The following is a 17,528-nucleotide window of genomic DNA, read 5'->3' as shown; positions in this document are numbered from 1 at the left end:
ATTGTCTCCTGGTCGAGATTGCTACATTTGTGTCGCTTCGTTTAGCAATGATCAGCTTTTGTCAATTTGGCGGGGAATCTCGACCGAATCCTGTACAGGAGAAGCTCGGAAACGCATCCCGCGTCCACCCAGCCCTCCTGAGGTTTCCGCACGTCGATCAATCCTGCAAGGAAGACCGATTAACAACATGCGTCCCGAGCTCCCAGAACAGAGTGGGACTGCGCCAAGTGTTTGCAAGCTCAGCGTCGCGAAAGGCAGGCGCCCTCCTGACGCCGAAGCGAAGGTTCTTGCCGTGCAACGAGTGGGGACAGACCTCATCTGCATTGCCATTCATGCAAGGATTTGCAGGCTTCAACGTTCCCCACCCCCGTTACTTTGCCAGCGAAGTAAATGAACGCGGAAGGCTTAAAGAAGCGCCTGCAAAACGGTCCTTTCCCGAATAATTCAGGTGTACCCCATTTCGGTCGAGACTCGAAGTGGTAAAGTGGCGTGGATTACTTTGAAGGGGAAGGGGTAGGGGACGCTGGTGATAAATAGCAGTAGTCGAATACGGCAAGATTAATTTATTGTGTCCACAGTTACAGCGCTCCATCGAACAGGAGTTCTGTTCATTTGCAACAGCATTAAGATGCTAGCGTATAATTATACTAGGCTCTTCTAATCCAAAAGAGAATGTGCTGAAAATTGACTGGATGCAATGTCTCCCTCCTTCCGCGGGAGCCCAGGGCAATAGGCATCTGTTCGTTCTGTGTTCAGGGCATCAACTTGGGAGGGGCTGACCAAACTCACAGGCTGGTGGAGTTTTAGATAACTCGTCTTAACTGCGCTTTTCAGAATCACAGCAATGCCACAAATTACTAATGCAAGTTCAAAGAAAGGACAATTATTTTACACCTTATTAAAAAAAAACACAGCTGGAAGTTCTTGGTATGTTTCAAGACAGGCGATTATTACCGACCCTGCAAAGTTCCTTCCCGGTTTACTGGGAGACGCGCCGTAAATGTCTTCAACAATCGCCCGAGAACGCAAACTGCTAGTATATTTCTGGCACTTGTTATGTTGGCGACTGTGGGGGGGGGGGGGGGGGGGTACGGATGATCAAAAGCGACATCTGTATTAATTAGCTTTATAATTTTAGTTGAAGTTCAGTTGTTCGCATTTTTTACATTTAATTTCAAAACTCTGAGGAGGCAACTGGAATATTTTACTGAGGACCTATATAAGTGCAGCCCGTTGTCAATTTTTGTAATGAATTCAACTGAACTTCTATTAAAATCCAATTTCGATGTCGGATTGACCGGAGACTCCGCAACACATTTGTGAGACAGTGAAATAATACCTTCATTTAACCCTTTGGACCCCGTGTCCCTGTTTTTAGGAACTACCATCAAACCCATATACTCCATGTCCCAGTTTTCAGGTCCTCCCAACAAGTGCATATACTCCATGTCCCAGTTTTCAGGTCCTCCCAACAAGTGCATATGCTCCATGTCCCAGTTTTCAGGTCCTCCCAACAAGTGCATATGCTCCATGTCCCAGTTTTCAGGTCCTCCCAACAAGTGCATATGCTCCATGTCCCAGTTTTCAGGTCCTCCCAACAAGTGCATATACTCCATGTTCCAGTTTTCAGGTCCTCTCAACAAGTGCATATGCTCCATGTCCCAGTTTTCAGGTCCTCCCAACAAGTGCATATACTCCATGTTCCAGTTTTCAGGTCCTCTCAACAAGTGCATATACTCCATGTCCCAGTTTTCAGGTCCTCCCAACAAGTGCATATGCTCCATGTCCCAGTTTTCAGGTCCTCCCAACAAGTGCATATACTCCATGTCCCAGTTTTCAGGTCCTCCCAACAAGTGCATATGCTCCATGTCCCAGTTTTCAGGTCCTCCCAACAAGCGCATAGACACCGTGTCCCCGTTTTCCGGGACTGGTTTTAGACCCAACCATCAACTGGTTCGCACTGTAGTTTACCCATGGACCTAGTCCGGCGTAGGTCGGACTAAAGGGTTAAAGTCGCCTTTAACCCTTTACAATTTGGTGTAACCGACACTTCGTTCATAGCGGGAAGCAACCAAAGGCTGTCAGGAAAAATGTAGTGTCATAAAGTGCAGAGCAACAAGTAAGTTGCATCATGTGATGCTCTTGAAAAGGACGCCAGAAAGCAAACTGATAAATAAATAATACTAAAAGTGCGGCGTTTGAGGTGGCAGGTCTGCACGCTACTCTGTGAGATTGAAGGCAGAGGGAACCAACTGCATGAAACACCTCCACCACTAGGGAGAGTCATGTTGCCTACAGAACGGAGCTGCCTTCTGCGTCCGCAAGTTAGAGACACGCCTTTAGTTATTGTACATCCAAAGAAAATATATGAAAAAGGAGTCGGCGTCTGGAGACCCCATTTCACAGAGACCAAGACAACGGTACACACGTCCCGCAACATATGACTTTAAGGGCTCTTGCTTTACTAAACTGAACTCACTTCCAGCAGAGCGTGTGTGGAGAACGGAGCAATTCCAAACACTGTCATCTATTTTCCTTATGTTTTGTTCCCAGGTCTGACGACGTTCTTCAGCGCTTCTGAATGAAACCTTAAATCGGCGTGAAGACCAGAGTTGAGCACCATGGATTTCGTTATGAAACAAGCGCTGGGCGGTGAGTAAAGGCAGTCATTCTTCTTTGGACAAATGGGTGATGCTTTCTTTAAATAAAAAATCAAAGACGCTACAATCATTTTGGAATCGCTCTGTCCCGGTTCTGGTGCGACCCCCCCCCCCCCCCCCATTCTTAACATAACTCGAGATTTCATTGAAAAAAAAATGAAAGATCGAGGAACCGAGCAACCTGCAAGATCTTTTGTTTGCCCAAGGTCACGCTGTGCTAAAAATCGACAGGAAGGTTAAATGGTGGTGGAAGATCAGGGAACCGGGGGGGCTAAGTGTCTATAATAAGCTTTTGTGTTCCCAGAGGCATCGTGACTGGCACATTTGATAATGATGTTCATGGATCCGGTATAAAAGCGACAGGGTATCTGCGAACGTGTTGCTTTCAGTAGAAACGAGCCCCGCTAACGCGCAGCACAAGTCACTAGAGCCATTGTCGAAGTTTAAATTCGGAAACTTGGCCGCATTTCCTTCATTTCCAGCTGCAACATTTCCTTCATTTCCAGCTCACTTTCTTGTCAAGCACATTCTAGTGTTGGGAAAGCACTTTACAAATGTGCAGGATCCTGCATCAATACTGTGGCATCGGAAATAATCTCCCTCTCGTCATTGGGATGATTATTCTAATGGTCCGGTTCTTGCGAGACTTCCCCCCGCCCCCCCCGAGATTAAATCACGGCGTGTACTTGCACATAAAATGATATATTGTGGTATATTGATCTGGGTTATTTGATATTGATGATGAGTTGCAATAAATCGGACAGATGTCACATTGATAAGGAAATTACAAATAATTTGTTCAACAGGCAGTCGCAGTTAATAAGTCCCATTGAAGTTTGCACCACGTTTCTGCAACATTAGGGAGTTGAGTAAAAACAATATTCGGTATTTTGTTCCTGCGCTGACTTGGCGCTAATTTATTTTGCCTGGTCCCGCCCCCCCAGCTTCACTTGCGACGTGTCAAGTTTTCTTGTCATTTCGAATCGCATATTCCCAAGGGAACACACAAAAATCTGTTTATTAATAGGTTTTCTCATTACCACGTCCCATCCACAATAAAGCGTGGTCACGGACCAAATACTTGCACTTTTATATTATTGGGAAGGAAAAATAAAACCAGTTTTTCTAAATTTATTTTGAAGGAAATGCAATGGCTTCACTGATTTAAAAAAAATGCTTCAAATCTGACTAGTAATTCATCACTTGATACTAAATTTGCACTTACATTGAAGTATTCAACGTGGCAACACACAGAACTAGTTATTTATGTTAATAGCAGTTTTTAACATGATAATCTAATCGTTGCACAGCACAGGCTTTACTAAATCACTTTAATTTTCATATTTTTGATATCAAACAATTGATTTCAGGATCCAAAATGAACATCAATAACAATACAAAACCCTCTTTGGTTATTACGTTTATAAAATTCTGCTCTCAAACACTGCCAATTCTTTGGCAATCAGATGAATGATTGGTATATTCCCCATAATCGTGTAATACATTTCGTTTCTATATTATGTACAGATATGTAGTCCTGCTACATTAACAGGTTGATAGGTGAAACAATTGCTGTTTAGAGGCTTTTAAAGAAACTAGGTAGGTAACGTGGATCATTTTACTTCACCCAGAACAGCAGGAGCGGAGAACATGACCTGCATTTGAAGGAGAGTAGTTTCAAAGAGAATCTGACAAAAACAATATTTCAGCAAGTGAATGACCAATCTGTGGAAAAGGATCCCTGGGGAGAGAATGGAAGCACTCAGTATTGATTCATTCAAATGCAAATTGGATAATTACTTTCTGAAAAATAACATTTTGGGATAAAATATGTGAGCAATTGAGATGATGCAAATGGATGGTATGCTTGAAAGGGATGACTTTTTCTGTCTTTCACAAAGCTTGCCCCACCTCGTGTTTCATGTCTGGCAGATACGTAAATGGCTTTTTTTTAATATATTTTTCCAGTTCTGATTTGTTTTACTTTTTTCTTTTAACATAAACACATGACAATGTTGTATCTACAACCATATAACAATTACAGTACGGAAACAGGCCACTTTGGCCCCTCTAGACCGTACCGAATAAGAGGTAGCATGTTTTGAGGACATCTGCAGGCATAAGAGCTTTTAGAAACTTACCTATAGATATCTCTGTATCAATATTCATGGTGCAGCCCTATAGATAACTCTGAATCAGTATTCATAGTAATCAGAAAAGGACTCAGATTCTCAATGAAATCAGTTGCTGAACAGAAGAGTTAATTCCCAAATCACTTGATTATAAAATCTACATGATATCAGGCAATTTACAGTGCAGAAATGAGCCAAATGTCCTACCTATCCACATAGAATTTGTTCCTAATGAACCGAACATCCCATCTCACCACCGTCACTTCTTCGTCCAACCACTTTTATCCCAAATTGAGTGAATCAGAATTATTTGCCACAAATACTTCTCATGATAGTCACTAATAGTCATCAAATTATATTATTTATGTTCCCTGCCTCTGGACACCTATCTATCATATCAAACAATTTCAGAATTTTAAAAGCTTCCATCATGCTTTTCTAAATATATTCATTCTTTGCTGATAGATACCTGTAACATCTGAGTTTACACAGTACATCAAGAGCTTATTTCTTTCAGCATTCATTTGTGTGGGAAAAAGAACCATAAAGAATGGACTTTGGTTATAATTTGAAATGGTTATTGTTCTTTTTGACTGGTCTATTTTCTGAGTTAATATTTTGATCATTTTGAGCAAGAGGGTACAATACTGTAACTGCTTTTAACAGGATATATAAATTTGTGAATTTATTTTATATTTATAAGTTGCAACCAATATGTGTAACCTACAGTGGAGGGGGGAAGAAGATCCAAAAAAGGAGCTGTAAGGTTATGCTAGGGAAGGTTTCCATCACAATTTGCAGCAGACCGATCTTATGAGTGTTATTTTATGAAAGTACACACATTTTTAATTTAGCATCCATGGCAAATGTCTTGAATTAGCATAACTAACATGAAAATTGTCATTTTGATCTTGAAAATCAACTCTGGAATCTTCTGACCTTGCTTATCTTTTACATTTTGAATAGTGTGTAATCAGGAGATGAATTTTACAGAATTATTTGATGACTTACTTGCTGAAAAATGACACCAAAACAGGATAAATAGAAAGCTGAATGTTGTTTAATGTAGAGAGAACCTAGATTGGTGCTAAACAGTGAAATTTGGGCATCCCTCTACAAGAATATTAAATGCTGGCATGTGGATGCATGTAAATATGGAGGCAAGTTGAATATTGGCCTTCATTACAAGGAAGATTGGGTATGCAACTTGGGAATTCTTGCTGCATCTGTACAGGTCCTTGATGAGACTGTACTGGTGAAAGGTGTACAGTTTTGGTCTCCTCGTACTCTTCAGAGAAGGTTCAGTAGACTGATTCATAGGAAGAAAAGAGTTCCCTTATAAGAAAAAAAAAACAAGCAGATTCATTGAAATTCATAACGATAAGTAGCCATCTGATTTTGAGATAAAATCCTGAGGGGGGATTGATGGAATTAATGTTGGAAGCATGTTTTCCTTTGGGAATAAATTAGGATTAAATGGCATTGTCCCATAACAATGAAATGCCCATTAAGTTGAAGATGAACCTTTTTAGATGAATAATTGTAGTGTATAATTCATTAACAGCGTCTTCATTGTTGGGGTCTTTCATGGAAAGACCCCAACAATGAAGACGCTGTTTACATCCGGTACCGCACGGATGGCAGTCTCTTCAATCTGAGGCGCCTGCAAGCTCACACCAAGACACAAGAGAAACTTGTCCGTGAACTACTCTTTGCAGATGATGCCGCTTTAGTTGCCCATTCAGAGCCAGCTCTTCAGCGCTTGACGTCCTGCTTTGCGGAAACTGCCAAAATGTTTGGCCTGGAAGTCAGCCTGAAGAAAACTGAGGTCCTCCATCAGCCAGCTCCCCACCATGACTACCAGCCCCCCCACATCTCCATCGGGCACACAAAACTCAAAACGGTCAACCAGTTTACCTATCTCGGCTGCACCATTTCATCAGATGCAAGGATCGACAATGAGATAGACAACAGACTCGCCAAGGCAAATAGCGCCTTTGGAAGACTACACAAAAGAGTCTGGAAAAACAACCAACTGAAAAACCTCACAAAGATAAGCGTATACAGAGCCGTTGTCATACCCACACTCCTGTTCGGCTCCGAATCATGGGTCCTCTACCGGCACCACCTACGGCTCCTAGAACGCTTCCACCAGCGTTGTCTCCGCTCCATCCTCAACATCCATTGGAGTGCTTACACCCCTAACGTCGAAGTACTCGAGATGGCAGAGGTCGACAGCATCGAGTCCACGCTGCTGAAGATCCAGCTGCGCTGGATGGGTCACGTCTCCAGAATGGAGGACCATCGCCTTCCCAAGATCGTGTTATATGGCGAGCTCTCCACTGGCCACCGTGACAGAGGTGCACCAAAGAAAAGGTACAAGGACTGCCTAAAGAAATCTCTTGGTGCCTGCCACATTGACCACTGCCAGTGGGCTGATAACGCCTCAAACCGTGCATCTTGGCGCCTCACAGTTTGGCGGGCAGCAACCTCCTTTGAAGAAGACCGCAGAGCCCACCTCACTGACAAAAGGCAAAGGAGGAAAAACCCAACACCCAACCCCAACCCACCAATGTTCCCCTGCAACCGCTGCAACCGTGTCTGCCTGTCCCGCATCGGACTTGTCAGCCACAAACGAGCCTGCAGCTGACGTGGACTTTTTACCCCCTCCATAAATCTTCGTCCGCGAAGCCAAGCCAAAGAAAAAGAAGATAATTCATTAATTATATTAACTGATTTTTGGGTAAAGTTCATAGAGAGGTGGAAATTCGGAATTGAGTCTAAGTTAAGGTAGCCATTTTCTTATTGAAAAGAAGGAAAATTTTAAGCCACTACTTTGCCATATTGCTGTCATCCTTTTGTGTTCTTAAAAGACCACAGAATATTAAGCAAAATTATGACCATCCCCAGATGGAACTAATCACTACTGTGGCCCTTGTATAACAAAAGAAACAAAGGAATCACCAGAGAGATCATTACATCCTGGTGGGTGAATCTACCTCTGCACCATTTTCTGTCACTATCTCCATATCCCTTGACTCTTTTAGTATCTACAAAACAATCAGTCTTCTTTTTTTGTGACATCAATGACTGAGCTTCTACTGTCTTACTCTCTTGAAAATTTCAAAAATCCACTCTCTCTTGAAATAAATATCTCCTTCTTAAATGTGCTTCCCTTTAGTCAGAGGCAGTGGCCCTTTGGTTCCAGAGTCCTCAGCCAGAGGAGACACCTCACTGTATCCACTCTATCAAGTCACATAAGAACTTGGTAAACAAGGAAATAATTGTGTAAGTTTCTATAAGATCACCAATTAGCCATCGTTAGAACAATGAGATGAAAATCAAGAAAAACGCTGGAAATCTGATGTAAAAAGGAAAATGCTGAAAGCACTCAGCAGGTCAGGCAGTATCTATGGGAAGAAAGAAACTAATTAAAGTTAGGGGTTGTGGACATTTGATCAGCATTGGAAAAGTGAGAAAATAAGTTTAAAATTTCTTAAAGGGTAGGGGGGGGACGTGGATTGGACGAATGGGATGAGGCCAGTTTTGCCATGAAAATAAACTGTTGGTGAAGCCAACAGCTTGATAGGTTAATGGCTGAGGGCATTAGAGAAAACACGAACAACGATTCATGTAAAATGTCTCTTCGTAGAAAATACCCATTAGGTCAGGATGTGCGAGTGGATAGAGAAAGGAATTGCTTCAATATTACAGATTCATGACTTCCATTGGAACTGACCCATTGAAATGGCGAAATAGATACAAACAGAGAAATTAATTTCTTGAAGTTGTTGAATTGATGGAGTCCAGAAGGATGGAACATGATCTGACAGAGGATAAGGTGGTGATTAACTTGCATTCAGCCTCACCTCTGCAGACTGAACACAGGTACTCTGAAGCATCCAACCAATCTGTATTTGAATTCTCCAACATGGTGAAGACATTGTGAATACAACATAAGACTGGAAAAAGTGGAAAAGAGGCTTCTCTTCACTTGGAAGGATTATTTTGGCCCCTGGTTTGTGACTAGGGTGGCACGGTTGGCGTAGCAGTTAGTGCAACACCTTTACAGCTCTAGCGATTGGTTCTGGGGTTCAAACCCCACATTGTCTGTGAGGACTTTTGTATGTTCTCCCCTTGACTGCACTGGTTTTCCTGGGATCTCCAGTTTCTTCCCACCATTCGAAACATACCGGAGGTAAATTGGACAGCATGGACTAGTACACTGAAATGGCCTGTTACCTTGCTGTATGTGTAATTTTAAAAAAAATTCGGACATACAGTACACCCCTCAGAGCAGTTCCAACTTCGATTTTCAAAAACAGATGTTCTGTTGAAAGAAAGCACAAAACTTGAAACTGCTAAATGTATTTTAAATTGCAAGAATAATCTTTGATTGTCTTTTCAAATACAAAAGAAAAATATTTTGGCACACAAATCATTTTGAACTAAAGGACACTCTGCCAAGGGCAACACAACATGAAAACCTTTTACTTCACACACCTTTAAGTCTATACACCTTCCAGTGTTCATTTTTTTTTATCGCACAAGAATGATGCAGGATGAAAATGCCCCTTTACCCCATCAAGTTTGCTCTTACTTTCCTGTAACCATTTTTACAAATCCATGCTATTCCCTTTTTTAAAAAAAAATTCTCACACTTCTGACATTTCCCCTCCAGATTCTACAACTCACTTAAACACTAGAACATTGGCTAGTAGAAATTGAAGCATCCAGAGGAAGCTCACATGGTCACAGGGAAAATGTGCAAACTGCACACAGACAGACAGGACGTGCCAGAGTTCAGGCCCGAAGCCAGATCGCTGGAGTTGTGAGGTAGTAACTCGATTAATTGTGCTACTGTGAGGCAGCACCAGCTATCGCAATAATGAAGTTGGTTACATGTCTCTTTTGCCTGGAAGGAGAGTGTTTCCATATTACTTTTCTTTGGCTTGGCTTCGCGGATGAAGATTTATGGAGGGGTAATGTCCACGTCAGCTGCAGGCTCGTTTGGGGCTGACAAGTCCGATGCGACACAGGCAGACACGGTTGCAGCGGTTGCAGGGGAAAATTGGTTGGTTGGGGTTGGGTGTTGGGTTTTTCCTCCTTTGTCTTTTGTCAGTGAGGTGGGCTCTGCGGTCTTCTTCAAAGGAGGTTGCTGCCCGCCGAACTATGAGGCGCCAAGATGCACGGTTTGAGGCGATATCAGCCCACTGGCGGTGGTCAATGTGGCAAGCACCAAGAGATTTCTTTAGGCAGTCCTTGTACCTCTTTGGTGCACCTCTGTCACGGTGGCCAGTGGAGAGCTCGCCATATAACACAATCTTGGGAAGGCGATGGTCCTCCATTCTGGAGACGTGACCTACCCAGCGCAGTTGAATCCAACTCCATATTACACAACTGAGAGAACTCCCAATACATTGATAGCAAAATGTAACTATATAATTTTAGCACGGCTTTACACACGGAAAGTCAAGAGTGCTTTCTGTTAGTCTGCCTTTTGAAGTTAACATGTTTTATGAAACTAGGATAAACAAAATCATTAATATAACAACAAACAATAGCAGGGAGTAATTGCTGAGTTGATATAAGAATTGATATATTTTTATTTCTTATCTATGAATATTGGTAGTTTTTCTGTTATTAGAAACCAGCTAGTACCTGTCCTGAGCTACCCTTAATGAGCTATCCTGGACCATCTTTGTCTCAAATCTGCTTGGTTCTCTTCTCATGAATTATGATCTTCTAAAAAGGGGATAGTCATGAACTGACTGACTTTTCTTGATGAAGTGTTAATAAATTGCTAAAACCAACGTTAGAATTATTGAAATATCTCACTTATTCAAACAGCTAAATACACATTTAGGCTTTCATAAGACTCACCTTGGTAGTTGGCCTACAGATGCGCACCGGAGCTCCTAACACCAACTCTGAACCCTCCCCTCAGCTTACTACAGCACACATGCACCAGACTCTGAGGTCTGCACCCTAGGTGGCTGCCTAGTTGGCCTAATGGTAGTGCTGGCCTTGCTCTTGTGGTGCACAAGGAAATGCCCTGAGAATGAAGTATTAGAACTAGAGATGGGACCAGGCAGTTGTGGAGGAATGGATCTGTTGGAATGATGAAAAGAAAGGGGAAAAGATGTCTCATAGTTCAGTCCTGTTGAAGGTGGCAAAAGCTGTCCAAGATGGAAAGTAGACATTCTTTAACTTCCCTCTATTTTAACAATCTCTCATACAGGCTGCAGGATTCTCAAACTGTTCCAAAGCCTTAAATCTTCACAATCTTATTGAGATATTGCAAAATAAAAAATTCTGTAATGGGATCTTTAATTTTAACTTTTTATATCAACCATTTATGCTGCCCAGTGTATAGTTTAGATTGTTGAATTTGAAGTGTATTTCCATCTCTGCTCTCTTGACTTGAATGGTGTGATGTTGCTATCGGGAAGGATGTCCACATTATCGTACAGAAATTGAAACTGCAACAGATGGTTGCATCAATGGATAGAGATGAGGTTGGTGGGTTTAACATCTGTTGTCTGACACTGATATGTATTTATAATCCTTTGTGGTAGAGTGTGAAAGGTTCATCCCTTGCTGAATCAAGAAAGAATTTCACATTAATCTTGAAGATCTCAACCATGTTGGCATAATAACTCCTAATAATAAACTTCTTCAGTTGCTAGGATTGATTTGTTATAATTCCATGATGGTCAAACTATTTATAATTTCCAAAGTAAATATAATATTCCTGAATGATTGCTACCAATTAAAATAAAATTTCTGTATTCATGATAATAACTTATTAAAGTTGACATAGCTACTGAAAATATTTTTAAAAGAAAAATATCACTGGAAATCATCTAATTACTCTGTCTTTTAAATATCATCTTAAAAGCCTGTATTTTTTTTTAATTGTCATCAATATTAGTTTCATCACTATACAGAACATAGACAGCAGCTCAGGTTGGAATGCAGAGATAAAGCAGCAGGTTGCTGGCAAGTTGCCAAGCTTATTCCTCTGTGTGGCATTTCCAAGAAGTTTAGTATGCAAGGAAATAGAATAGCATGCAGTTGCTCACAAGGAAATATAAGAACTTGTCTATTGAAATATAGTTCAATATTCAATAGCGTGGTCAGTTTTAATTACTGCCGTAAAACAAAGCTTTACAAGTTTGGCATTTCTTTCCTCTAGAATTATTGCTTGAACTATTTTTTTTTAATACTATTTCATCTCTTACAGCCCATATTCCCTTTTATTTTGCTTTCTGTAAATGATTTGACATATTTTAAATCACATTCCCTTTTTTTAGTCTGTTGATCAGTGGAGTTTGATCCATTTGATAGGTTAAGATTACTCCATTCTTGGTTTATTCACCACTGGCTTGATAGATCCAGACTGTTGCTAAAATTTAAGCAGATACTCGGTTCTTTTAATAATGATAAAATACAGTACTCCATTCTTAACTGAATTAAATGTAGTTAAGTATTGTAAAAATTTGTTGAGGAACTGCATCTTCAAATAATCTTTGTAGTTTTAATGGTATCAGAAATTATTACAGTATGTTCCCCAAGTAGCTTAAATGTGAGATCAGTGTTAGAGCTCTGTTTCTGACATGTCGCTTTCGAGAGTGGCTCAAGATTGAAAGCATCGTCCTTCTGAACTATTTCCTTAAACTTGTAATTATGGAAACACAAGACATGATGTGCAACTGGATTCCATAGGCACATTGAATTTTACTATGTTCTATCACTGAACCGTGGCCCACTGGTTAAATTAAAAAGCAATTCTGTGCCCTTTTTTAATGAGTTAAATTGATTTGCCTGCGGCAGGCAGCATCTAATGGCAGAGTCCATACGTGCTGGGATTCCTGATTTAATTATCTGTGTCCTCATCTAATATAATGTCAATTTATTTCAATCATTAAACAAAATGTAATAACTTTAAAGTGGTTAGCAAACTGGGTGGTTTCAAAACATTCAGTAGTCAGTAAAAATAAGCAAAATCATGTTGGGTTACAAATGAGTTAAAGTTCAAATTTATTATAATCTGACTGCACGTATCGAAGCAGATGAAACCACATTTCTCCAGATCATGGTGCACACAAATACTCAAATAAAACTCAACTTTTATGATCTAAAATAAATTTATATAAATATTTCAGAATAATTTACTCATTTCATTTACAAGAGACTCAAAGTTACAGGATAGCATTCATCAATCTCACAACCTGCAGGAAGAAGCTATTTCTCAGCCTGCAGTCCTGATTTTGATGCTCCTGTACCTCCTTCCTGATAGTAATTGGTCTAAAATCCTGTGTGATGTATGGTAGGGATTCTCGGTAATTCTTTAAGCAATGCTCCTGGTGAATGTTGTCAGTAGAGAAAAAGGAGACCCCAGTGATCTTCTCGGCCAGTTTAATGATCCTCTGTATTAACTTCCGTCCGATGCTTTGCAGCTACCATACCACACAATGATGCAGCCAGACAAGGCACTCTGTATGCTACTGTAAAATGGGATCAGTAGCCTTGCCCTCTTCAATATCCTTTGGAAATATTGGCACTGCTGCACCTTCCTGATGAATGAGGAGGTGTTGTGGGTCTAGTATAGGATGTATATTATATGCTCACTAAGGAATTTTATAGTTTCCACTTTCTGCAGGACAAAACCATCGACTGACATTCATCCTCTTGAAATCCACATCATCACCTTTGTTTTGTCCATGTGGTGACTCAGGTTTTTTGTTTGACAAATCTCCCAATCTCCTCTCTAAATGTCAACTCTTTGTTGCCGGTGAGTTAAACACGATCTTGATGAATCTGTTTGAACAGTCTGGCACACGGGGGCGGTGGGGGGGGGGGGGGTACTGTGCCAACGTCCTCTTGTGCGGCATGCCCCCAGGCGAGGTGCTGTGTCCCATTCGCTTGCGGCTATCGCTCACCGACAGATCCGCCCCCGCCCAGGTCACTAGCGTGCATCGAACATCACTAGGATCCAGCTTTTGATACATGCTACTGAGTGTCCATGGAATAAAAGCAGCACTTATGGCTGCTATGTCAGAGGGATGGAGGAGGTTTACGTCTGCTCGGCAGGTAGGCCACCCCCACTGACTGAGTGTCTGACTGTGCCCCACCTGGGCAGATAGGCTCCCACCAGCATCCTCACCCCACCGTTGACCAAGTCTACAACTATCTGTCTGTGCCACACCTGGACAGGTAGGCCTCCACCAGCACCACCCTCCCCCCACTCCACTGAACAAGTTTACAACTGTCAGACTGTGCCCCATCCAATTAACTTAATGCCCTTCTTTAACACTCATTCTGGCGCCAACCCTGGTCCGGCAGTGCAGTCAATAGTGGGCTGAGTACACAGCCCTAAGGGGTGCCAGTGCTCAGTGTGATGGGACTTGAGATTTTGCTGCCAACCTGGTCCGACTGTGGTCTTTCAGTCAAGAAGTCCAGGATCCAGTTGCATAGAGGGGTGTTGAGTCTCAGCAAAGATTGTTTATCTGCCAGCATCTGAGATATCATTCTCAATGCCATTCTGAAGTCAATGAATGCCAGGTTGGTGTCTGAGGCATTATTAATTTGGTGGGTCAAGTCAGAGTGGAGGCTCAAGGTGATAGCATCATCCGTAGACCACTTGACAGTAAGGAAACTGGAATGGGTCCACTGTCACTGGTAGGTACAATGTGGCATGTTCCATCACCAGTCCCTCAAAGCACCACAATGGATGAGGTCAGTGCCTCTGAGCAGTTATCATTTAGTCCAGTTAACCACTTTTTGGTGGGATTGGGATGATGGTGGCTGCCTTGAATCCTACAGGGACAGTGGAGTGCTGCAGTTAAAGAAGTCCAATAAGAGCTCCATCAGCTTGGCTGACAGTCCTTCAGCATCCAATTGAGTATATTTTGACATACAAGTTGACCAGTGTATAAGTTGACCCCATTTTTCAGCCTAATTCTAAGGCTTTTATAGTATATCCGGCATTTAAGTCACCTCCATTTTTCGGGCTATCCAGGCCTCCCAGAAACAACCCAAAATGTATTTTAAACTCCCCAATTGGAATTAACAAAGCTGTAAATTAAATAAGTATTAAAAAAACCTTGGCCTACCGGACAGCAGCACCGATGGCCCATGGAGCTGGAGTGCCGACATTTTGCCCCTGGCAGGAACAGTAAGCTCAGCCTACCAGGGTCCCAGGTGGGGAGGTGTCAAGCAGCGACACCGGTGGTGGGGATATGTTTCCACCATCAACGTATGCAGAATTGATGTCAATCTGGTTTTCTCAGTGAACTTAAAGTCTCAAAAGTATATCCAGTGTATAAGTCGAACCCCCCACCCGCCTTTGAATTGAGATTTTTTTCGGGTTTCATGACTCAACTTATACACCAAATTATATGGTATATTGTCTGATCCTGCTGCTTTGTGTGGGTTCACACTGGATAGGATCCTCCTCACCTCAGCCATGGCTATGCAGGGTGCCTGTTCTTCAGGAGGAGATAGGACTTTCCTTGGTGTCACATTGATTTTTTCATCAAAACGCTCATAGTAAATATTCAACCTGTCAGGAAAGGAGGCATCATTCTCACTGACCCGCAGGGCTGACTTATAGTCAGTCATGATCTGACTACCCTACCACATCCACCTCGAGTTACTGGCATCACACAGGTGTCTGTGAATTCTTAGTACGTACCCACACTTTGGCTTCCTAACAGACCTTGCTGATCTTAATGTTGTTTTGTCATCCTCTCTGAAAGCAATGTCATTAGCTCCAAACATTGTGCAAATCTCCATCTAGGTTTATGATTTGCTCTGGCTGGGTAGTGTTTGTTTACTGTAACATCCTTAATTCATTTGCCTTTGTAGCTATCACGAAGCTCGCAATGTTGATGTGGCGGTTGTAACTGGCTGCCCCCCTGAATTCTCTCTGTCCATGCTTTTGAAGCAATCTTGCAACAGTGCTGTGTCTTCTTCTGGCCAGATGTTGATCTCCCTGTTTGACCCATTCAAACAAGGGTCTGTACGCAGGGATTTGAAAAATGTTGTCTGAATACCTAAAGTAAGTCCAGGGGAGGGGTGGCAGACTTGTATGTTCCAGGTACATTGGTGTAAACCAGATCAAAGATAGTCTCTCCTCAGTTGCAAAGTTGACACGTTGGATCTTTTGCAAGACTGCTTTTAAGTTGGCATGATTGAAGTCACCAGCAACAATAATGCATCAATTAGATGGGCTTCACAGATGGCACCGTAGAGATCTTTCAGGGTTTCCTCAACATTAGCAGCATGAGGAACATAAACAGATGTAATCAGAAGGGCACTAAATTCCCTGAGTAAATGGAAGGGCCTGCACGTCACCATTACAACTGAGCCTTTACAATTGAGAGATTTGTACACCTGACCTTGTTGATTTAGATACAGAAACCCCCTCCGTGGGTCTTACCAGAGGCAGCAGCAGTTTTGTCTGCCTGAAAGGAGAAAAAGCCATCCATCTGGATTGCCAAATCTGGAGTGAAGTCCCGGAGACATGTTTCTGTAATTACCAATTTTCAGCAATTCTTCATTTCCTTCTTCTTCAGAAGCAGCTGCAGGTAATCTTAGTTTATAATCAAGAATCATTGTCAGACCTGGAGGGATTCACTTCGAGTCTTACACAAAGACCAGCATGTTCACTGTGGTTCTGCTTCCTTGCACACCATTTCCAGCAGCGTCTTCCTCAAGGATCTTTCGTGAGCCTCAAGCCTGGTGTTAGGGCTTGTTTCTTTCATTAAAGCAATATCTGCACAGTCTGATCCTCTAGTGTGGCAAACCTGAAGATTTTAGTGTTCTTACAATTCGAAACTCAAAGTTAACTTTTGCGGGGCTCATTCAAAGCCATTAATGTTGTGATTGCTGCACTGTTTGAGGATCCCAGAAAAATGTTGAGAAATTAAAATCCAAAGTTATTTAACATTGTCTAGAAATGTATACATTTTAAAATGTATGGAAAATAGATATTAGAACAATCACGTCCCAGCATTTACACTGCACATTTAATTTAAAAATGTCATCAAGTACTTTGCACGGGCACAATCTGACTAAAAGTTAAGCCAAGTCAAAAGATTTGATCTTGATTACAAAATTGGCTTTTTGGAAGTTTAAAGGAGAAGGAAGGAAATATTGAAGGCTTAGCAAAGGAATTTCAGAGCGTTGGGCCATATGAGTTGAAAACATCACAATATATTATGGGTGGAATGAAAAATTGATTGCACAACATGATTAAAATACAAACCTATTACGTTTGACTTCATTCTGTAACGATTGCTAGAGGGCACTGTCGTCTTTAAAAAGTCTGCTTCACGATTGAATCCTTAGCCACATGTTCTAGAGAATAAACCAAGCCAAACTATGTACAAACATGCAAATACACAGACCACAGAAACATTCGGCTTTACTATTAACGTAGTAAGTGATCCATAACAATAGTCTGGTATCCCTTTGGATCAGAAATTCATCATTGTTTGCATACATTCAGTCCAGTGTATTGATATTTGTCTCTTTTACTTCCATGGTATCATTGACTTCACTGGAACCAAATTTCAGAGCTGGGTCCAACACAAATTTGTTATTATCATTGCTTATTTGGCATGACTCATGGAAGCAGACCCTTTAGCCATCTGATCATTGTTAGCCAGGTTGCCAACCCGAGCTCATCTTATTTCCCTGCATTTGCCACATATCCTTCTTAACTTTA

The 17,528-nt window shown here is 41.7% G+C and overlaps 1 protein-coding gene across 3 annotated transcripts in view; it reads left to right on the top strand.

The window, feature by feature from the left end:
• The window catches only part of LOC138743401 (complexin-2), a 228,586-nt gene that overhangs the window by 90,106 nt on the left and 120,952 nt on the right, over nt 1-17,528 (top strand). For 2 of the 3 annotated variants that reach the window (XM_069898744.1, XM_069898745.1), the window contains one exon: nt 2,554-2,652. In XM_069898744.1, coding sequence (XP_069754845.1) covers nt 2,622-2,652 — 31 coding nt within the window. In that variant the 5' untranslated portion in view covers nt 2,554-2,621. Of the gene's footprint in view, nt 1-2,347; nt 2,421-2,553; nt 2,653-17,528 lie in introns of those variants that run through there. The other variant, XM_069898746.1, reaches the window with a different exon arrangement.

This window comes from Narcine bancroftii, chromosome 9 (assembly GCF_036971445.1).
Source record: "Narcine bancroftii isolate sNarBan1 chromosome 9, sNarBan1.hap1, whole genome shotgun sequence".
In the NCBI taxonomy this organism is placed as follows: domain Eukaryota; kingdom Metazoa; phylum Chordata; class Chondrichthyes; order Torpediniformes; family Narcinidae; genus Narcine; species Narcine bancroftii.
The sequence above is the reverse complement of the archived record's forward strand: the minus strand, read 5'-3'. Positions and strand labels throughout refer to the sequence as shown.